This window comes from Hydra viridissima, unplaced genomic scaffold (genome assembly GCF_058129835.1).
Source record: "Hydra viridissima isolate aposymbiotic clone 2 unplaced genomic scaffold, HvirCarnegie_v1 scaffold_6, whole genome shotgun sequence".
NCBI lineage: Eukaryota > Metazoa > Cnidaria > Hydrozoa > Anthoathecata > Hydridae > Hydra > Hydra viridissima.
This window is the reverse complement of record NW_028324305.1, coordinates 11,169,719-11,193,232: the sequence shown is the minus strand read 5'-3', so window position 1 is coordinate 11,193,232 and position 23,514 is coordinate 11,169,719. Positions and strand designations below refer to the sequence as shown.

The window sequence follows — 23,514 nt, the reverse complement described above, 5'->3', positions numbered from 1 at the left end:
TTAGCCAAACACTTTTGCTTCAATTTTTTCTCTGCTATAGCTGTTGCTCTTCATAATGAACTTCATCCCTAAAAATTGTGTTTTTTTTTCATTTACTTTCACATTACTCAGTATTTTAACAAAATAGCATAATAAAATGTTTTTTCCAAAAATTCTTTATTTTTCTTAAAAGTGTTATTGTTTAATATTCTATTATTTTTATAGTTATAATATTTTTCTGTTTCAGCTTAAATTAAAAGTTTTTTAGAGTTTAGACAAATAGTTTAAACATAAAATGGGTCGTATTTTTCTGGAGCATCCTGGTGGTTCTAGATTGTTTCAATGTGCTAATTGTGACACTGTATTAACCAACCGAGGGGAACTCGTTTCAACTGTAATAATTTGCTTCACTTTTTTTGCTTTTTAAATTTTTTGAACTTTTCCTCTTTGAAATTTACATGTTTTTTTGTAAACTGGAACAGTTTTAAGAATACATTTTAAATACTATTGTTAATATTTGACCAAATGATTTATTTCTTCTAATGTTTTATCTGCAACCTAAAATATTTTTTTCATTCTCTCTAGAGGTTTACTGGTGCAACTGGAAGAGCATTCTTATTCAAAAAAGTGTATGCAATCTTATGTTAATCTTATATATATATATAAAGACAACTTTAAAAGAGAAATGATCATGAACAATCAATTGCTTCCATCTTGAACATTAAAAAACTTTTTCTTTAAGTTCTTAAACTTTTAATTTAAGAACTTGTTTTAAAATTAAATAACAGTAAACATACTTTAAAAATATTTCATACAGTTGCTTAAAATATGCAGGCTAATCATAGCTATATATTTTCAACCCTTCAGCTGTGACTAAAGATTACAGCACATTTAAATCTAAAAATTTTTCTTAATAAAACATTGCAAAAAATTTGTAAGCTTTTAGAAGTAAAGAAAATAAAAAAAAACTTAACAAAACGTTTTCGAGGATAAGATTGTTATTATAATTTACCTATTTAAAGATTTCTCTTGTTTTCTTCTGGATTGGCATTAAGAAATTTATTTTAACACTACAATGGAGCTTTGTTATTGTAATAGATTCAAGCGTAAGTTTATGGTTGGGGTTAACTGTGTGATTGAGTACCTCACAATATATTAGTAAGCTTCAACTCACAGAAGATAATTTCTCTTAGATAGTGATAAAAATTGAAAATTTCTTTGAGATGATGTATTTCTGGGGTGTCTTGAACAATTACTACAAGAAGTTATTGTTTGACACTGGATGTTTTTGATGTTTGTGATGATATTAGTTTGGCAGCCTTCTGAACAGGATTGTAAGATTGGAGATTCATTCTCTTCTAGTTGAATGTGAGTAAATCTTATTTTCAGGATTGACCCTCCTCCTTCTATGCCTAATTTTACAATAGCAGAACCATTGAGTTTTTTAAACCAATGGAGATATCACTCATTTTTCTTAAGGTGTTACACTATACAACTTAGCATATCTAGTTTGCATCAGTTAAAGTTATGCTTGTCATATTAAATGATTGAGTTAATGATCATTTACTTTTTGACCTACTTAAGCAAACTTTTGCTGAAAATTTGGCTCCACTTATTGTATTGGACCAATTTGATTCAGAATTCCAATTTTTCTCAAATCATTGTTTTGTTGAATCAGTACCTGTATTTTGTTGAATCAGTATCATTGTTTTGAATAGAGATTCTTTAAAATGTTGCTGAGCAATGGAGGGTCCTAAAAATGATTAAAACTTGAATAAAATACCAATAAAATATTATTTTAACGCCTTAAAAATATAAGTTCAAAATATCAAACCGTTTTTTAAATTTTCATACCTAGTTCCTGAAGTGCAGTGATAAGAAAGAGTATGACCTAGAATTGACATTCTGAGCAAACATTTTCAGCAATCTGGGATGCCTTCTGAAATGATTTGGGTGTTGAAATGTCATGAATTGGTAGTGGGAATTTTTCCTTTTATTTAAGCCCAGCAATTCTTCAGATCAAGGAGTCACAATTGAGTGAGAAGGATGTTGAAGGATTAATTGAATTAGTGTCAAAATTCTAATGTTTTGGTACATTTCTAGTGTTACTGTCATTGGTTTTCCAATCTGAAAATGGTTAGCATCATCCTCATGCATATTACAAACTGATTTTTTACATTGATCATGAGTTTTAGAAAAATTAGGCATGTTTTAATACTGTATTCAAAGAACACTAGAGTTTCCCAGTAAATAATTTAAAATAATTATTCGGAACCACTTTATCTAAAAAGCTCTTAAGATAAAAAATATTGTACATATATTTTGGAATATTTTTTGTTAAAGAAACTTTTTTCAGAAAATAAGTTTTACCCTATAGAAATGCAAAAAGTAACATTTTTTAAAAAATAATAAAGCTAAAAAAAGGAAAAAAAAAAAATCTCACAGGCGTTATTTAAAGATTTCAAAAATTTTTGGCTATAAACTCCAAGCAGTATGTAAATTCATCTCTCAAAAGAATTTTTTTAGAATACTTTTTTAACACTAGGTATCCATATTTTCACACTGAAAGATGATTATGATTGTAACCTGAATGCTCTAGTTTTTGAGCACGTAAAAGTTTCTCTTAGCAGGGTTGACTATTTGATAAAATTCACCACTTAAAGTTGAGTAGTGTAAAATTTTTGTATCTGCAGTCAATTATTATGGTGTAAGAATTGTTCCAATGAATATCATTAGCTTCCTGGATTTGTAAGAGGCTACTATTGTGTAATCTCATCTTCTGAGAGATTATTTTCTCATACAAGTAACATTGTCATAGATAAAAACACTGATATTAGTTCTGCTAATTCTCAGATACTTGTCTTTGCTAAGATGAACCTTGGCAAACAGAACTTCTGTAAACCATTTTCATATCATTTTATACAAAAAAGGAGTTTGAGAAAGTGCAATATAAGAATAAATTCTTAGATTTCCACATCAAAAGCTGCTTCTACATTTTTGCTCTATAATATAGGAGGAGAAGGTAGGCTCTAGTTAATCTTCTTTATTGGCTCCAATGAAGACAAATGATAAAATACACATAAAAAAGTATTTTTGTATTTGTTGTGTGTATCATTTAGGTGCTTGTTTTCCTATGTGCATTTTTTAGAATTTGTATTTGTTGTGTGTATCATTTAGTTGTTTGTTTTCCTATGTGCGTTTTTAGATAATGAAAAATATATTTTTTAAGTTTTTGAGAAAGACATTATACAATACGTAAGTATGTTACATGTAAACTATGTAATGCTATATGGTATAAATATATTTCTGTTTTCATGTTTTAGTGTTAATTTAAATTGCAGCGAAGTTCAAGATCGAGTAATGGTAAGCTATTTTTTTAAACTAACTTGTAATAAATTAATATTTATTGAAAATTCCAATAAAACAATCAATTATTTTTCTAAGTTAACAAACCAAGGTTTATTCTACTTTCTCCTTTAAATGGATAAATGTAATATGGACCACAATGATTTAAAAAAAAAACAATTATCCTTAGGAGGTTGTATGGCTGTTGTTAATCTGACATTGCTTGATAAGTTCAACTTTGTTGGAACTCTTTGACATTTCTATCCATGTTAGTTAAACCTCTATTATACTGTGGTAAGTTACAAAAAACTAGATTTTAAATGTAAAAAATACACACAACAGCCTACTGCATGTCAATGGTGTAATTTAAACTGGGTAATGGAACCAGATGGTTCTAAATAATGTTTTTTGCATTTCATTTGCAAGGTATTCATAAAGATTTTCACTTATTGCACTTACTCTTAAGATTTTTGTATTTTTTATTCTTCTTAAGGCTTTTTTTTTTCTTTATTTGCTTTCTTATATTCTTTTCTTACCTCATGAATATTTTGTGTGCAAGTTTTTGGCCACTTTATTTATCATGCAATCAATTTGTTTTCTTTTTCTCTCTCTCTCTCTCAATTCAAATAAAATTCAAAAATCAATTCAAAAAATGTGTTGGGATTTTAGTCTAAGCCACTTTTTTGATTTTCTAGCAGCCATGTCATTCTTGGCTTTTTAATTGAAAGATTTGCACAGATCTCTGTTCTTGGCTTATTAACAATCCAGAATTTGCCTTCTTTTGATTATTCAATGCTATATGTAATTTAATATCTAACATGTCAATCAACAGCTTTTCTAATGAATATACTATTTATTATTTCAATTAAAAAAGTTTAAAAGTCTTCTTTACTCATGCTTTTTATTTTTATTATATTTTCATGGCATGCTGTATAAATCTACAACAAATAAATGCACTCATATCACTCATAGAAATCCTTTAATGTTGTTAAAAATCAAAACTGAAAATAAAATAAATTATCAGTTTTTTAAACTATTCTTATAATTAAAACTACTGTAATTTATTGATGAAGTTAATAAAATGTGGGTGTTCCCTGCCTACTTTTTGTCACTGCATTTAACATAATATTATTAGTGTCTGTGCAAATCAAACAAAAAGTTGTGCGAACTGTGATGTGTTTAAACAAAACAAGAAAATCTAAAAAAAAAAATCTAAAAATAGCAGTTTAAAAAAACTAGTGGAGTAAAAATAAATTTGGTTTTTTTTAATTCTATACCAATATGGGATAAGATATAGAAATGTTTAATGTAATTAATTAATTTGTTAACGCAACTTTAAATAAAAAAAGCAATTATATATTTACATACAATTTCTAAACATTTTAGCCTAACTCCAGCAACTCAAGCTCTGTATCTATGTACAAACCTCCTGATTATGATTTCTTATTTAATGATAATCTAGAAGATTACACAGTAATTCTTCTGAAATATGTGCAGAATCACCCCAGGAACGATTTTATGATGGATTTTATGATCATTTGAGTAATGAAGGAAGAAAAAAATCTCCAGAATTAAAGAATTGCTAGGATCGCATTACTCAATTAAGCCTAACTGGAGTTAGTATAGGATCTAGTTACATGTTAGTTCATGCTAAATCTGGACTTAATTCTCGATGTATGCACTCTCCTGAGTAAGTTTTTAATTTTCCTCACCATTGTCTAACTTTGAAAAACATATAATTGTTTCCTTTTTCAGATAGAGATTCTGCACTATTGTAATTTACTTTCAAAATCTTTTGAAGAAATTTGAGTTTTGCAATCAGATTTATAATTCCTTTTGCAATCAGATTTATATTTCCTTTTTCAGATAGAGATTCTGCACTATTGTAATTTACTTTCAAAATCTTTTGAAGAAATTTGAGTTTTGCAATCAGATTTATATTTCTTGTTTACCAAGCTAAATTTTTCCTGCTTTTAAAATAAAGGAACATCATAGTTTAATACTATGTATTAGACATAATTCTCATTCAAGTATGCATAATGAGCGCAAAGGCACACCTAAGTTTAACAATAAAATTTTGAAAGATGTAGCTGACCATTTTCTCTATGAAATGCTATCTTATCTGAGTTTTCAAAAAAATGTAAGAAATAAGTGCCATGTAAAATGTATTTGGCAGTCACAGCATGTAGTTTTAAGTGGTTGAAAACAAATAATTCATCATTTATTAATTATATTTTATCTTTCAATGTATTCAGAATTCTATCTATCTATCTATATATATATAAATATATATATATATATATAAATCTATCTATCTATCTATCTATTTATCTATCTATCTATCTATCTATCTATCTATCTATATATATATTAGGGTGGTAGTCAAAAATTAAATGTTCAGATTTTGTCTGGGACAACCTCTAGTCCTGTTCCTATTGATCTCATGAACTCATGTGCAAAATTTCATAAAAATATTCTTTCATTAAAGGGTGCCACATGCCAACTGATAAAACCACATGTACGCGATAGAAAAGATAGCCGTGTAAATTAATGTGTTGTTGAATATTATTGAAATCTTTAAATAAATTTTTTTATCTGTAAATCCATTTTGAACACAACCAGATGTCTTTTCAATGAGGTGTACTCTTTATGTTTTTTTTGAGAATCTGACCAGTTGTTAAATTTATCAACTAATTAATGTTCTGTATATGAAAAATATTTATAAATTTCCAAATACAGATAAAAAAAACAGAAATTTTACTTCATAGCATTTTTAGAAATTTGTTACATTCAAATAGTTAAATTTTTATAGTGCTTAAATATTAATTACTTAGCTGCAGCCCACTTACTTATTTTTTCTATCCCAGAATTCCTTGTAATTTGCCACCCAATCGCCATTTTGTATGTTTATCACTATCAGACTACCAAATTAATTATTTTAACTAAAATTTTTCATTTTTAACATTTTTGCAGTGGAATATCTCAATTGTGAAAAGTCAGTCGTGACAGATATGAAGACGGTATATCAGATCCTGAAACAGCTTTAGTTTTTAACAGCAACAGAGAAATGATGAAAGAAGCTATTGATTTCATTCAAAACTGCTTGCTGACAGAGAACCAGCCTCGTGATGATTATAGGGAACTTTTAGAACTGTCTTTGATCTACCTGGGTCATATTCCTCCTCGCGGGGTTCATTTTATGGCTCCTGGGGCTATGCATCGGGCCAGATGGATGGCCATGGCTATTTATTCAATCAAAATTTTTCTCTTCAGATCCCAGTTTCGCATGACAAAGCGTGAAATAAATTTATCACGTTTCTTGAATATTTTTGTCTGCTTTGTCTATCTCAACTCATGGTTTACTGCTTCGCTGTCCATTCAAGCTCCACTGAATGATCTCATGTGCCTTAAACGACTCACACAATTCAGGACAATAAATTTAAATGTTGCAAATGTAGCGATAAAGGCATTGTCTCGTCATATGTGGTACCTCAGTGAGGAACTGATTGCCTTTAGTTTTTTTGATGATCGTGTTGATGCAGCTACAAAATACGAGATGGTAAATGCAATGAAAACAAAAACTGGAAATGGAATTCCTGCAAAACGTGTTCAACTACGTGAAAACAACATTTCATCATCAGAGCTTGCTGATTTCATTAACTCGAACACCATGAGGTTTTTTGTTATACTGGGCATCTCAACTTCTTGGCTCGAATTGGATTCATCTTTGTGGAACGAGGACCAAGTTTTTATTGCAGCTAAGCATTTTGTAGCCGGTTTGAGCGTTGTGAATGACAGAGCAGAGAGAGGAGTTGCTCTTATCCAAGACTTTAACCAAATTCTAACAAAAGATGAAGGACAAAAGCAAGCACTTCTCCATGTTGTGTCTGAGCATCGAAAACAGTTTCCAGATGCCAAGAAATCCACTGTTGTTAAACAGGACTAAATAGTCATTTTTCCATTCAAAACAAAATGAAAAACTAAAATGATATTGAAATTATAGTTATTTTTTCATGGTTTTCAATGTTCAATACTTTGTTATTTAAAAACTTTTGAATTAAAATAGTTTATGTAGAAAAAATTTTTTAAAGTGCTTACAGCCATTAGCGTCAACCTTAGTGAAACTTTCAACCCCGTGTGGCACCCCTTAATGATGAAATATCCTTCTCAAATTTTGCACATAAGTTTGTTATGCTAAAAGGAACAAAAATAGAGGTTGTCCCATCAATTTACTTTGAAAAAGTTTTTTGAGCACCACCCTAATATATATATATATATATATATATATATATATATATATATATATATATATATATATATGTATGTATGTATGTATGTATGTATGTATGTATGTATGTATGTATGTATGTATGTATGTATGTATGTATGTATGTATGTATGTGTTTTAGCTTACTGGCAGACATATGGTCAGAGATGTTTCTTGTAAAGTCTGTGCAACAAAACTGGGCTGGATATATGTAAGTCTTTTTAAGCCACTTTGTTTTTACTTTTTTACAACTTTGACTTATTATACTAGGACTATTAAAAAAAGATCTCAAATTAATAAAGACTTTTTTAATTGAATTAGCCCAAGTTTTATAATAATATATAATAACCATATATCTTATTTTGAATTTTATAAAGCAGTGATTATTTTGTCATGCATTGTTTGACTCTTAAGGAGACACCAATTTTACTGAAATAGAGTGTTGTTTTTGATAAGAATAGTCTTACCTAAAACAGTCTGATTAAGTAAAATTTTTGTTTTCTTAAATTTTTTCATAAACATAAAATACTTGATATTACAAATAATTCTTTTCTTCCTTACTCTAAAAATTGTTACTTCATTAATTAAAATGCAAAATTTCATTGTAAAGAATTTAATTACTTTTTGTGAATTAACTTTCAGCTCACAAAAAAAACATTTCTTTGATACAGAAAACCTATAAGCTTTTTGATTTAAATATGAGACTGAAAAAAAAAGTAAATTCCTTAATAAAATCACAAATCTGAAAACGGTAACATATTAGTTAAATACTTCTAATTAAAATGCTGGGATGTATAGAACTATAAAAATAAATTTTTTTAGATTTTTGTTTTTATTTCTATATGATAATAAGGGGCAATCCATATAAAAAAGTATCCCAAAAATGCTTGTGAAGTGCTACTAGGAATTGAATTTTTTTTTATTTTCTGATGCAAATTTTAAACAAAAATCACATAACCTTGGGTGATGGAGAAAAATGAAAAATAGGCTTGAAATCAGCACAACAAATTGTTTAAGAACCAACCTTATGCAGCATAACTAATTTTTTTGTTTTTCGGTGGTACCTTTCTATTTAGGAATTTGCAACAGAAGATGATCAACGGTATAAGGTTTGTATTTAAATTTGAAAAACTTACTCTTAATTCACTGTACAACTGCAAGTTTTATTTTGTTATACTGCACAACTTCTCCAGTATTTTTGAACATTAGGGTGTTCCTTAAAAATAAAAATTGAAAAAAAAAGTTCTCTTTTACATATAAAATGAACACAAAAAAAGTATATATATATATATATTTTAAAAAATTTTATTATAAACCATAGTTTGCAACTATGCAAGCAGATAAAAACTGATGTCTTTATTATAAATTTACTGGTATTAAATTTCCCATTTTTGAGGGAGCTGAAAACATTCTTCTGTGATGCTATAAAAACTGGTTTTGTTTCTTGTTTCTAGTTAAGGAAGTGTTATACTCTTGAAAACTCTTGAAAAATTACTAAACCTCTTCATTACTGTAAACTAGTTATTTAAGACAAAACAATTTTATAGCTGCTTTTTTAGCTAGGCAATTCTAGAGATGTTTTTTTACAACTTATTTTTGATGCTTTAACTAGTGGAAACTGTTTATGAAGCTGCGGAGTATCTTTATTTTCTGAGAATAGTAAGTTCTTGCCATCCAGTGTATATAGTAGATAGCTCTGCGATACTAAATTTCTTCCAAGAAAACTTTTGTGTATGTATATATATATATGATTTCCAGTAATTCATAGTTATCATGTGATTGAAATTCTTTCCATCATGAGACTGCAAACAGAATAACAGGATATTTTTTTTTTCAATAGCAGCTGACATGATATAACTGTAGCAAGCTTTTGGAAATGCAGCTTGGTCAATGTTGGGCCAATAAGCTCTAAAATAATGAATTTATTGATATTTGGTATTTTGACACATAATTAATGCTAACTAGAACTGATAGCAATTTAATATTTTAGCCTGATACAAAATATTCAAGGCAGTTTGTGCAATTGTTGCATTACAAGTTAAGTCACTCATAATCTCTTTTGTCTTTGGATGCAAGTTCAATGGTTTATTGTAACTTAGCACATTGAACAAAACAATGTTTTGATAATCTTCTGACTCACTAGATTGAATAGATAATCTTTTGATAATCTTCTGACCCAGTTCATTGAACAGATAATCTTTCTTTTTACAATCTTGTATAGTGGTAAAATTATTTCAAAAAAATTATTGATAATAAATAAAGCTTGGCAACCAAACTGTGCATGAGTAAATTTGTGTGACCAAGTACTGCAGCAACAGGTGTTAACTCTAACATTTCCACAAACTGGGGGTGGAAGTTGATTGCCAAGCATTTGTTTGTTCCCAACTAAGTTTGTTACTGTCTTCTAACATTAAGAGTTTGATCTTTGAGATTTCATAAATTTTCTGCTGATAAGCCAGATTTGACGCTAATAATAATTGTGCATGGTTTTTAAGCCCTGTTTTTTTTATAAAAGCTGTTGCTAATGTTATGCTCAATTTATTATCATTTTCAAGTATTGCTTTCAAAAAATCTATTGTTTTTTGGTTAAGTCTAAATATTTCATGACAAGATTGTTGAGTATTTGAGGTCTTTTTGGTGTTGTATGAGCAGCATGTAATGGTAAAAAATATAATTCCATTAACAGCAGTTAATCTACTCAGAATCTCTGGCAGAGTTTTCAAACCAATTACGAAAATTCTATCTACTTCTGCAGGTGAGTTGGTTTCTGACACTTTTGAGGCAAAAATATTGCATTTTATAATTTCCATGTTGTATTTTTTCTTGTAAAGTCTTGAAATTGATATTGCTAGATAAATAATTTTACAAAGCTTACATTTAGATAATGATTCTCCAGAGAATTCATAATAGTTCTGCACTTACATCATGAATTGTGCCCATATTTGTAAATTTCAAATTAAAAAATGTTAAAATTTTTTTATTGATTGTCACTTTTAACTTAAAAATGGCATCAATTTATTTACTTTTTTTTTTTCCAGATTTTTCTGTTTTGTTTTTCTGAACCAAAAATATAAACTTAACTTAAAAAATTGAACTCACCTAAATAATTTTTAAGCCAAATTTTACTCTGTAAGTCACAATATTTAATAAGAAAAAATCAATGTAAACATATATTCCTTTCTATTAGTCAAAATTTTGTACTTTGACCATAGTTTATCACATATTATTTACATTTTACCTTGATTGTTAGATCTCTAAAAAAATATTACATTAGAAATTCTTTACAAAAGGTATTTGCAAGTATTAAAAAGATGTTGCTTTAATTTTGCTGATATTTACAATTGGTAATATTAGTAAATGAATAACACTGGTAAACAAAATATTGATATTGGTTTACCAGTATTGTTAACTTTCTGTTAATTCTTGTGTTGTTTAGCAAACTAATTTTCATTTTCAGTTTATTCTTTTATTCTTTAATAAATTTTCTTTATTTTTTGTTAATTCTTGTGTTGTTTATCATATTTTTCTTCATTTTTATCTAATTTTTGCATTCTTTAACAAACTGTTCTTTGTTTTCTGTTAATTCCTGTGTTTTCTTACAATTTTTTTTCATTTTTTGTTAATTCTTGTATTCTTTAATAAGTTTTTCTTTCATTTCTGTTCATTCTTGTGTTCTTTAACAATTTTTCTTTATTTTTGAAGGAAGGACATGTGATCTTGGAACGTGCACTTGTAAATGAAACAGATGGAATTGATGATGCACATAATTAGAAAATTTCAGAGAACTTAAACTTTTCTTAGTTTTCGGATTTTTTATTAATTTTTTTTTTAAATGCAAATTTGTAAATTCATTGAAGGCTTAAAATTTGGTTTTAGATAGTTATTAGAAAATGTTTTCTAAATTATTATGTATAAAGTGACCTTATAGTGTAAAATTTTCTTTTTTTTGTTTTTTTTTTTTAACTTTGTGGGGCACCATCTCTGATTTTCCTGATTTTTACATATCATTATCTATATTATGTAAATAGGTTAAATTTACAATTTCAGAGTTCCAAGTACAGCGGTTTAGAAATTATAGCCTTATAAACACTCTTGGGTGGCCCCCCTCAATTTTTCAAATGGTAAAAATAGACAACTTTAAAGCTTTATAAGTTTTTTCTAACTTTCAACAAGTGACTCATTTTTTCTAGAACTATTTTCTGAGTATATCTGTCTTAAAAATAGTGATTTTTATTAACTTGTATCATATTAGAAAAAAACTATAGCCTCCTCAACTTTGGAAAAATTCTGAAAAACCCTAAAAAATGGCAAAATAAAGTTAACCCTAGTATTTTTCTATTCATCAACGTCCTTACATGTTAGTTTTCTGATTAGCTATTATTGTCTGCAACAAATGGGTAAAATATCCAACCAGTCTCCTGGCCTATGGGTGGGATGTAACCTGCTATTTGTAGTTTGTTTTACAAAATTTTATATAGTTGCTATAAAAACCATTTCTAGTGCAGCATTAATATTTATGTCAAAAACAAAATTATTTTTTTTCCAAAATTCTGATGTACTGCTCTTGATGTCAATGTACTGCTCATTGATGTTACATAAGCTTTTAAACAGCATGAGAATTAATGATATGAGCAAGTTCCTTTTAAAACAGGAACATTTTCAAATCATTTAGCAAGTAATTCATGCTTAATAGCAGCTGTTTGCTTTTCAGATTTCAGAAATGTAGAGGTCTAAAAAAATTTAACATAAATCTCTTTTTCAAAAAATATATTTAGTAAGCTCCTGTTTTAACAAATTCATTTCTATACAATTTTCTATTGCAAAACTCTTTTTCTAGATTCAAGATTTTCAAGATTTCTATTGCAAAACTCTTTTCACTGTACACCTATTCCATCACATGCACTTTTTCCATATGCAGTCCTGAAAATATGCCAATCTGCTTTTGGTTTAAAGTCTTTTTCATAAAAACACAGGTTTTTCAAATTAAACCTAAAAAACAGTAACAAAAGGTATACCTATTCAGTTAATGATTATCAATTTTGATTCAAATCTGAAGAACATCATTTCAAAGACTGAAAACAGTTGGTTAGAATTGGTAATTGTTAATCAAAAAATTTTTTAAAATATTGTGGTATAAAATTTAACTTGGCTATTTTTATACTGAACTTCATCTTGTATAATAAATGAAAAATTTTCTGCAAAATCCATTTACATAATGTTTCTTTAGCTTCAAGTTTTCTCTTATCTACTTTAAAGAGTATGTCTGGAATTTGCTGACAATAATGTTTTGTGAGTTTATATAACCTGTCTCTTAATTCTTCTAGAAACTCATTGGGACTTTTAGCTAGTTTATTCATTTCTTGAATCCCATAACAGTTCATTTCATTTTTTTCAATTCTCTCTTTTACAGGACACTTCTCACACTCAAGAAACATACATGGTTTATTTTCTATCGAACTTACAGCTAAGGCCATCAGATCTTTTGAATTTAATTCATTTAATGCTTTTACCATAATATTTTGATTTCAATGGTTGATACAAACACAGATTGTGTGCATCAGGGCTGTTGAGCCGGAGTTGGAGTCGTGGAGTTGGAGTTTCGTAATTTTTATATGGATTTTATAGATGTAATTAATTAAAATATTTTATGTTCTGTCTGTCTAAAGCACAAGTATCAAACTCTAGCCCTCCAGTTGTTACAAAACTATAAGTCCCCATGGTGCTCTGATAGCTGTAGGATATCCAGACATAATGGGAATTGTAGTTTGCAACAACTGGAGGGCACCAGTGAATTTCTTCAGGTCTTGGTGGAAAAGATTTTTCAAGAATATGAACTTAAAAAAGAACAAGTTCTTTCTCTCCCACTGACAATATTTCAAACATGATTTTGACAAATTCATAATGTTATTAGTGACAACATTAGAGTTTATTGCATAACAAGAGTTTAGAAAAGTTGTTTGTTCAGAAATTATTTTCTAATAAATACTGTTTAAAGCACTAAGTGGTTGGATTATTTGTATCATAGTGATGAAATAGCCAATGTTAACATTTTACTACAGTAAATTTGTTGTTAAAGATTGGTTATTTATGAAGGAGTCGGAGTTGGGAGTCGGAGTTGGTCCATGATAAAATCAAGGAGTCGGAGTCGGAACAGCAGCTTACCGACTCCACAGCCCTGGTGTACATGCTAGATTTTCCAGCCACAATACAATATTGTGGCCTAAAAAGAGCAAATGATGTCAGTCTCACCTTAACTATAACATTGGATTTTGATTCTTCTAACCATTTCTGGTAAAGTTCTGAAAGATTACATAATATAAGTCTCTTCTGATGTGTTGTCTACCATCAACTATCTTTAAAATGATATAATCCTTTTGCTCTTGGCATTGACCTGCTGCTACTATCCTCATAAAAGTTGACAATTTGATTTAAAATTCCAGTAGTCGATTTTTAAGGATTTCTTATGTCTGTTGATCTCTCACCAAGGACTCCTTTAACGTCCAACAAAGCTCTAGCTTGCTTCACTATGTATAGAGTTGTTTTAAATTCATTTATTGTTTCCTTAAATAGTCCATTGGACTGGAACTTAAGTGAGCAATTTTCTTTTTTGTGAAATATTGATCTCATTATGAAAGTTTTGTTTAAACTGTTCTATGATAAAATCTAAAGAGAAAGTTTTAAACATACTAATTTGTGGCTCCTCTTGTTCAGATGTATTAAATGATTCATTTAGCAATTTCACTTTCTTACTTTTTTATTTTATGGTCTATTTGTAGCATACTTATGCTGGATGATCTTTTAGTAAGAGATACAAAATTTAATAACAAGGATTTATAGTATCAATTTGTATAACAGAGTTATCAGGTGATATGTAATCTGGGTCATTCTCTTGTCAACTTCCTCAACACTCTTGATTTTTCTTACACAACCAAAACATTTTTTTTCCCAGAAATTAAATTAGAGTTCAGTTGATTATGCTCCAGAGTGACAGTTGTCAGGTTTCCTTTAGCAATCTTTGATTTATTACAAAATTTATTTGAACAAAACAATAAATCAATATTATAATGGCTTGATTAGTCTTGTTCTAATTCATGTTGCCAGTAATGTGTGAATCCACTGTCCTACTTTTGCCTGAAATATTAGCAATTCAGTCAACTATAAAAAAGTAAATGTAATAAATAATGATTAAATTTCAATTTTAAGATTTAAGTTATCTTTAAGTATCACATTTAAGCAATAATGCAGGACTCTACATAGTTACTACTCCTTTAATTGTTCTCCTATCCAGTAAAATAACCAGATCAGGGAGGAAGCAACCAATCATTACTTTCTTTTTTTAAAAAATGACTTAAAATAAATTACATCCCTCACATGGGCCAGGAGGTTGGTTGGAGGGGCACTAGTTTCCAATAACACAATTCAACCCTAATTATTGAAAAGTAGGGTTATTAAAAAATGCTGCCATATTTGTTGAGAACATGACACATTTATAATGTTTATATTTTTATATAGTTAGGCCAAATGGTGTTATTTGCTGTTAATATTAGATCAATACAAAATGTTAAAAAAATTTATGAGCTGTTCTCAAATGGCTGAAAATTGGACTTTTTAGTCAAGTGGACAATACATTTTTAGATATATTTGATTTCTAAAATGTAACAAGCTATTTATATTTTTCCCATTTGTTGCAGACAATAATAGCTAATCAGAAAACTAACATGTAAGGACGTTGATGAATAGAAAAATACTAGGGTTAACTTTATTTTGCCATTTTTTAGGATTTTTCAGAATTTTTCCAAAGTTGAGGAGGCTATAGTTTTTTTCTAATATGATACAAGTTAATAAAAATCACTATTTTTAAGACAGATATACTCAGAAAATAGTTCTAGAAAAAATGAGTCACTTGTTGAAAGTTAGAAAAAACTTATAAAGCTTTAAAGTTGTCTATTTTTACCATTTGAAAAATTGAGGGGGGCCACCCAAGAGTGTTTATAAGGTTATAATTTCTAAACCGCTGTACTTGGAACTCTGAAATTGCAAATATAACCTATTTACATAATGTAGATAATGATATGTAAAAATCAGGAAAGTCAGAGATGGGTGCCCCACAAAGTTTTCTTGAAATTGGTTGAAATATAATGATCTAACCCATATACTAATTTCTTTTTTCTTGTGAATATTTTTCCTTGCATAGTTGTTACATTAAATATCAATGAGTTTTTTTTTCATAGATCTAAATATAAGTTTGTTAGAACTATTTTTGATTATCATTCTTTACCTAAATCTAATATTCTCATTGGTTTAGTTTGTTAAACACTATTATTAAAATCTAAACATAATAAACACAACATACATGGATGGATGCACAATATAAAGGAGAATGGATGTACAGCAACTTTTCAAAGATAGCATGAATTTTGCAGCTAAAGCTGTTACTCATGATTTAGCTGGTGAACACGAATTAGCTAAGTTTTTCTACATAGAGGCCTCAGAGGCATTATTAAAAGTAATTTCAATGGATCAGAGTTTAACAGATGCTAAAGTAAAAGTGCATCAGTATATGGAGAGAGCAGAATATCTAGCAGCTTCTTCATCTGGTAATTGTCTTTTTTTAAATTTTAAATTCATTTTTATAAGTATGAAAAAAAACCTGTTTACTTTCAAAACTAAGTAGTTTTTTTACAGCACATTTACAAAAACTTATATTGCTTCAATATTTTTAAAGAGTTATATTTACACACTTATTCACTTAATGTAGATATTTTGTTCTAAGCTCTAATTTAACATTTAGTTCATGAATATAGTGTTTTTCTAGAGGTATCTTGACCCTGACTTTTTTTAATGAATAATAAGAAATAACAGATGTATTAATTCAGAAATGAAAACAGGTAACAAACATTAAATAATATTAAGCCTATCCTGCTGAGTAAGAAAGAAATATTTTAATCATAATAAAACTTTTTTTTTTTGCAGGGTTGCATGGTTTTAACCAATTTAAAAAATGTTGGTTTAAACCAAATTAATATTTTTTTAAAAAGATTTGAATTTACAACAGGAAATTAAAACAGGGTTATGTTTATAAATATAGATATTTTTTTTTAAATCCATGATTTTTGTTTTTGTTTTTTCATAGAATTGAGTCCTCAGTGTTCTTATAGAACAGAGCAGTAATAAATTAGTAATAACACTTGTTTATTTGTTTTCTTCTACAGGCTGTTTCTCCTTCAATAGGTTCATCAAGAAGCATTGCTTTCTGATGAACTTATTTCATCAGGAAGTTTTCTTAACGATATATATAAATTTATATGTTTAGCAAAAGTATAAGCAGTTCTAACATAATTTATTGATACCACAAAAATGTCTCAAAAAACTGGGCGCAAATGTGATATGATTTGGTTAAAATATACACAGGTGGCTGTTCCAGAAAGAAAGGGGTGTAGAGCAGTTTGTAATGTGTGTAGAAAAGAAATGGAAGGTCAAATTCAAAGGATGCATGAACATATAAAAAAGTGCAAGCAATCACAACCCCATGAAATTATGGAGTCAATTAAAGATCAACAACTTCTTCAAGGTAATTAAGTTACTCATTATCATTTAAAATTTTATACTTTCCCTAAGTCATAAACATATATATTTAAATAACTATCACATATAGACATATTAACTTAGAATAATTCACTAGACTGCAATTTCATTTTAAAGGTAACTCACCATCAACATCACAACAACAAATGAAAAGGTCTCAGCCCAATTCAACATCAGCTGATAAATATTTGAAAATTGATAAGTTTTTCACACAAACAAGCCTCAAAGAAAAAGATTTATTTGATCTGCAGTTTGGTAGATTTCTATACAGTACAAACTCTAGCTTCAGAACAGTTGAACACAAAGAATTTAAAAAATCTATCAATATGCTTCATCCAGGATACACTCTACCTAATAGAAATCAAATTTGAGGAGAAGTATTAGATAGGGTTTACACAAAAGAAATTGAAAAATGTAATGTATTGAATGGGAAAATTGTAGCCACGTCTTTAGATGGCTGGAGTAATGTACATAATAAACCTATAGTTTTTATTTCTGTAATTACAGATAAAATTAACATTTTAGTAGAAACAATCAACACTTCTGGTCATTCACATGCTTGTGAATATCTTACAATTAGTAAGAGAAGCAATAGATTCTGTAAGACATAAATTTGGATGCACAGTAAAAAGCTTTGTGACTGACAATGCAGCTAATATGAAATCAATGAGACAAGTACTGTCATCTGGAAGAGATATTATCATAATTTATGGGTGTGCTGCTTATATGCTGAATCTTTTAGCAAATGATCTTAACATTGAAAATGTGAGCAAGCATGTTACACAAATAATAAAATATTTAAGAAATAATCTTCAAGCTGGAGCAAAAAACCAATTGCAGTAGCTCTAGATAAGTTCCAAAGAGATAAAACAGAAATAAGTGACACTGTTGAAATTTTTAAAGATTTGATGAACAGTTTATCATTTTTATCAAACGAAAAAAAAAAAAAAATAGTTGAATCTAGATATCTTCAGACTGTCAGTGATACTCATTTCCTAGCAAACACACTAGATCCTAGATATTTTGGATCTAATCTTTCTGAAAATGAAAATGAAGCTGCTATGAATTTTGCAGATAAAGAGTTCAAGAATTTGTTACCAATAATAATTAAATTAAAAGCCAAATCTGCTCCATTTGATAAAAGCTATTTGTATAGCAACTCTGTTTTAAAGAATGTATCACCAATAGAATGTTGGAAATCTCTAAAAATTGTGGATTGTAACATAATGGATATTGAAGGTTTATTAAATGCACCAGCTTCTAGTGCAGGAATTGAAAGAATTTTTTCAACTTTCGGCCTTGTTCATTCTAAGTTAAGAAACCAGTTGGGGGTAGAAAAAGCAGCAAAGCTTGTATTTATATATATAACATTAAACAGTGATGTATTGAATAATTTTGATGAAATATAGCAGTAATATTGATAAAGAATATAGTTTATTCAAATAAAATGCATTATGCTTTTAATTTAAAAGGATAACTAAATACGACATTTTAAAATAAAAATCTCATTTACACCAAAAAAACCATGGTTTTTTTGGTTTTTTTAAAAAAACCAATGGTTTTTGGTTTTTTTTAAAAAAAAACGTTTTTTTTTGCAACCCTGTTTTTTTGTGTTTGTTTTTTTTATTTTTTTGTTTTAATTTAATCAAGATTGTTTAAAGAGTCAACACTCATTCCATGATACAGGAGAATTAAAATGTATGAGAATTTTTTTACAAATGTTTTTTATAAAAGAAATTTAACTTTACGCAGAGCAGTTTAAGTATATGTTTACTAGTCTTCAGATTTCCTCGATTTTATAAAATATTTAATTTTTAACAGAAAATATTTAGTTTCTATACTTATAAGAATCTATCAATTAGATAAAGTCTTATTTTTATACTAAATGATCATAGATACTGAGATTCTCTCTCTCTCTCAAGTGACATCATATTTTGGCGAAGTAATATAACTTAACTCAATTTGTTTGATACTGTTATCTATTTACTAAAAACTCTAAAAGGATTTTTAACTGAGTTATGAAAAAAAATTGTTCAGATGAAACAGACAAGTAAAGAAACTACAGACAAGGCAACTGGATGAGTGGTGAAAATGTTAAGATATATCAATACAAAGTTGTATATTTTTAGAAAACATCACTACAAAAAATCATTTAAGTAATAGTTTATATCATGTTTACATCAATTAGGTTGGAATTTTTTGATAAGTACTTTAACAAATAAAGATAATTTTACTTTTGTAAATTGAATCACACAAAAACCCACAGGTTTATAAACAAAGAGATAAATTCATACATGGTTTATATAGTTTTAAAAGACAAATTTGTTAGATTTAAACTTAAAACCAATTATTATTGTTGAATTATAAAAATAGTCTTTGCATTTTTTAGCCAAACATCAAAACCATTCAATATTGAATTCCCAATGTTATGAGCAGGTAAAATGTTTTGAGTAACCGAATTTAAAGATTTTAAAAATTCTTTTTGGAAATTTTGTCACAAATTTTATTCATTTGTATGATAATTTAGCTTATAAACCTTTAAATCGAATTATCACATCCTTTTTTATTTGTGATCTTTTAAACTGTTTTTTTTCTGTTTTCTCTTTCCATCAGTTTTGCATTTTTCATTTTTCTAAAGTTTGTAAAATTTTTCTGAAAACAATTAAGTTACAAGAATCAACTGAAAGCTTTTTTAAAATTATTTTCAGAAAGACTTTGACCAAATTCAGTTTCTTTTATCGCAAGCTCTTACTGAAGATGAAAATGGCCATCAATCAACTGCATTACCTTTGTATACTGATGTTGTTGAATCTTGTCTAAAAATGGTATTTTTTAAATATTATATTTTAATGCTAAATACTTTCAAGAAAAAACATTAGTCTTGAGTTTTTTCGTATTAAGAAGTTATATTCATATTTTCTTATATTGTCTTGAGACATTTTAAAGTATTGAAGCTAAAATCATTAGGTTTTTTGTGGGTTTATCTTATGTTTTGAATTTTTTGATACTACATTTTTTGAAAAAAACAGTATGCATGAAATTTTTTTTAGACATGACAATTTGCCAGATTCAATGTTTTAAATTAGAACAGTCAAAGCACCATGCTGCCCTGCTTAGAAAATAAACAGTAACTGAAAAAAAGTTTTTCTGTTAAAAGCTTTTATTGATATGGTCAACCATTTTAGTTTTGAATAAAGAAAATGTGCTTACTTTATTTGATGAGAATATTTAATTAACGCAAAAATGAACTAATTTGATTTTGTGCTTTTGTTAGATATGTTTGATTTTTTAAGCAGGGTGGTATTCTAATTATGTTTATTAAATGCAAAAAATGGTCTCAAATAAAACAATCAAATAAAACTTTTAGACAAAAATGACATCAGATGAGCAAATTAAAAATAAATGCAGCCAATGGGCAAAAATGGCAATTGAGAGGTAGAAATTATTTGTAAAATATAAAATAATTTGTTAAGAACTAATAATTGGTTAATTTTAAAGTTCATCTTTTTTGTAACAAAAAAATGTTTACTTTTAAGATAAATTATTTTCTTTTTCTAATCTTAGTGGCTAGTTTATATTTAAAGTAAACTTTTAATTATTATACTTTGTTTTTTAATTAATTTTCCTTTTTTTAAATCAGTTGCATTTACTACTCCCTTTAAATAATGGTACTAATCATCTTCCTGGTGATTTCAGTTATACAAAGTTATCATGCAAATTTTTACTCTAAAATATTTTCTGATTGATTTGTTTTTTTTTTTAATCGCTATTTTCTTTTTCTGAAGAGGTGAAGTGTATATGTAAATGAACCTGTGGTCAAATTTACTTTATCTATACTCGCAAGAATTACTTACCTTTAAAAATTAAACATAATACTTAGTTAAAGTTTTTTGTAATTTTTTTATATGTATATTTTTTAAACTTAGGGCTGAAACTATTAAGAGCACTAAAAGAGCGCCTGAAGCTGCAGAAAATAGCAATTTTTCTCTGGAAAATTTATCTCTCAGTTTGAAAGCAACAAACTCCAATAAAAAAAAACTTTTGTCCAGTGAAATTGAAACATTAAGGTATAAATTTTCTTTAAAGAAACAGATAGTTGTTATTCATATAGGTTAGTGATGAATCTTTGATTTTATTTAGACTCACATCATATGTAAATAACAATCTTTATCCTCCTATTCTTGACATTGATGTAAATGAGCGCTTTGCCTACAAGATACCCTTTGTGTATGTTATGGTTTTAAATTCTATTTAAGTAGTCTTTGTTTAACTTATAATTATGGCAATTATGGTGATAGAAATGGCAATGTGATCAGAATGACAATGTAGATGATGGTGAACATGGATATCGGTAAATCAAAATAAACTCTAAACTAACCTATTCTAAATTTTAGAGATCCAAATGGGCTTCTTACATTGGCACCAAAGCAACAATCAAGATTTGCATCATGGGTCAGGTTATAAGATTTTCATGAGTCACTATTTCTTTACTCTAGATTTAGGAGAGAATAATTGTAAACAAAAGATATGGAAGGAAAAATAGTGAAAATTGTCTCAAAGGAAGAATAGCTTTCATAATTTTATTTATATAACTTATACAAAGGTATGTAAACTTAATACAAACAATAGATTCAATTGTTTTTGTATTCACTGCTATTTTTACATGGATTTAGTAAGAGAAAAGAATGGAGTATAAATTAGAAAAAACAATATTTTTCATTCTTTTCATTCTTTGTTTAACATAACCACCATTATGTACACATCTTACACCATCAAACTTGATGTTGTAGGTGTGAATAAGTTTTGATGAAAAGATGGCATAACTAGTATCAAATTGGATTGAACCATCATGTTGAAGCAATGTGATTTCCTGCTAAAAATCAGTATTTATCATATTGCTGAAGTGTGAACAACATACTTTCTTTGTGTTCTTACCATGTTTGTGCCACCAAAATGCAATTTGCGGGAAGTACTGCTTTTTTGTTTTAATTTGAAGTACAAATGGACATCGATTGCTATGTAAAGCATATGAGGAACATATTCAATCAATAAAAAAGATAAGTACTAGTTCTAGTGTTTTAAAAGTGGCAATATTGACACCAGGGACAAAGAATGCAAAGGGAGGTCAGTAAAACTAAGTTGAAGACATTATCAGACCAAGATTCATTTCAAACTCAAGAGGAGCTTGTTGAAATCTTGTGAGTGAATTGGCAAGCGACTTCAATTAATTTCAGGGCCATGAGTGCAAAAACAAAAACAATACTAACAAAAATCCAATTGAGCAGAGTATTGAAGTTCAAATACCCTCAATATGCTAAAAGACAAAGTGATTTTTCAGCTCAACAATGCTCAGCCACATGTTGCAAAAGTTGTCAAGGAAACTTTGAGGCATTTCAATGAGATATCCTACCCCACCCACCATGTTACCAGATATTGCTTCTTCTGGCTACCACTTTTTCAAGTTGATGATTCATGGCCTGGCAGAGTAGCACTTCACTTCTTACAAAAAAGCTAATAACTGGGTCAATATTTGGATTGCCTTAAAAGACAAGAAAGTTTTTCAATGCAGAATCTATTTATGACATTAGAAAGATAATGAAAACCTGTAGCTAATTATGATTAGCAATTTCTCTGAATTAGGTTTGGTAAATCATAAAGATCCTACAATAACTGTTATGTTTTATAGTGCTAACAAAATACCTGATTGTATTTTAGCAATTAGTGATTTCAGAAACTAATCTTATGTTTTTAACAGACCATCTAAAATTTACTTTTATTATTAATTTCTTTTTTAACAGACCATCTGATCTGTGTGAAAATCCACAAATGATTTTTGCTGTCTCAAGTCTAAGTATCAAGCAGGTTATATAGATTTTTAATTTTTTTACTTATTTTTTTTTTTTTTTTTTTTTGATTTATCTGATAAAATATTTAGTTTTTGTGTCAGCCAATTAAGTACCTTTTTTTTTTTGTATTAACAGTTGTCAAAAGTAGGAATAAATGCCCTTTGAGCTGATCTAAAAGTGCCACTCATATGGGGTAATAGTTGCCACATTTAACTGTCCAGAAATGTAAATTTTGAGATCCAACTAAAAAATCTGTGGAAATAAATTGACTTTGAAATTGTTGCAACTACAGTTTTTATGCTTTAAAATGCAAGTTAGAAAAATCCTTATTAAGTTTGAGCTACTGCCAGCATCCACATGAAAATTGGAGGATGTCAAACTAATACCTATGTTAATAAGTAGATATGTTTTATGCAAATATATTGCATGGTTGTTGATTTGTTAACATTTTAATGTTCATTAAAGTTGCTGTACAGCTAAAATAGTTTAAGA

General features: G+C 28.0%; 2 protein-coding genes and 1 pseudogene across 15 annotated transcripts in view; 2 read left to right on the top strand and 1 right to left on the bottom strand.

Moving 5' to 3' along the window:
• The first annotated feature begins 189 nt into the window (after positions 1-189).
• LOC145189948 (protein yippee-like 5) lies at positions 190-15,744 on the top strand. 4 transcript variants are annotated; one of them, XM_090089922.1, is made up of 7 exons: positions 190-373; positions 565-608; positions 3,303-3,342; positions 7,734-7,802; positions 8,668-8,700; positions 10,278-10,346; positions 11,294-15,744. In XM_090089922.1, the coding sequence occupies exons 1-7, from the start codon at positions 275-277 to the stop codon at positions 11,360-11,362; spliced, it is 423 nt and encodes a 140-aa protein (XP_089946048.1). In that variant the 5' UTR covers positions 190-274; the 3' UTR covers positions 11,363-15,744. The 4 variants fall into 4 exon arrangements, with proteins under 4 accessions (XP_089946048.1, XP_089946050.1, XP_089946049.1 ...); XM_090089923.1 differs by lacking the exon at positions 10,278-10,346 and having other exon boundaries at positions 192-373; positions 11,294-11,526; XM_090089924.1 differs by lacking the exons at positions 8,668-8,700; positions 10,278-10,346 and having other exon boundaries at positions 191-373; positions 11,294-11,526.
• On the bottom strand, positions 12,256-14,370 carry LOC149887010 (uncharacterized; annotated as a pseudogene).
• Positions 15,745-15,872: 128 nt separating the features above from the next.
• LOC145190783 (calpain-7-like) overlaps positions 15,873-23,514 on the top strand; it is a 34,776-nt gene continuing 27,134 nt past the window's right edge. For 4 of the 11 annotated variants that reach the window (XR_016453189.1, XM_090089859.1, XM_090089857.1 and 1 more), the window contains exons 1-8: positions 15,873-16,188; positions 19,566-19,612; positions 19,885-20,001; positions 20,544-20,611; positions 21,103-21,243; positions 21,317-21,403; positions 21,571-21,633; positions 22,975-23,038. Coding sequence is in view for 10 of the 11 variants with exons in the window: in XM_090089859.1 (XP_089945985.1) it covers positions 15,972-16,188; positions 19,566-19,612; positions 19,885-20,001; positions 20,544-20,611; positions 21,103-21,243; positions 21,317-21,403; positions 21,571-21,633; positions 22,975-23,038 (804 nt within the window). In the remaining variant the exon portion in view is untranslated. Of the gene's footprint in view, positions 16,189-16,904; positions 17,163-18,077; positions 19,333-19,565; positions 19,613-19,884; positions 20,002-20,543; positions 20,612-21,102; positions 21,244-21,316; positions 21,404-21,570; positions 21,634-22,974; positions 23,039-23,514 lie in introns of those variants that run through there. The other 7 variants (XM_090089860.1, XM_090089858.1, XM_090089863.1 and 4 more) reach the window with 6 other exon arrangements.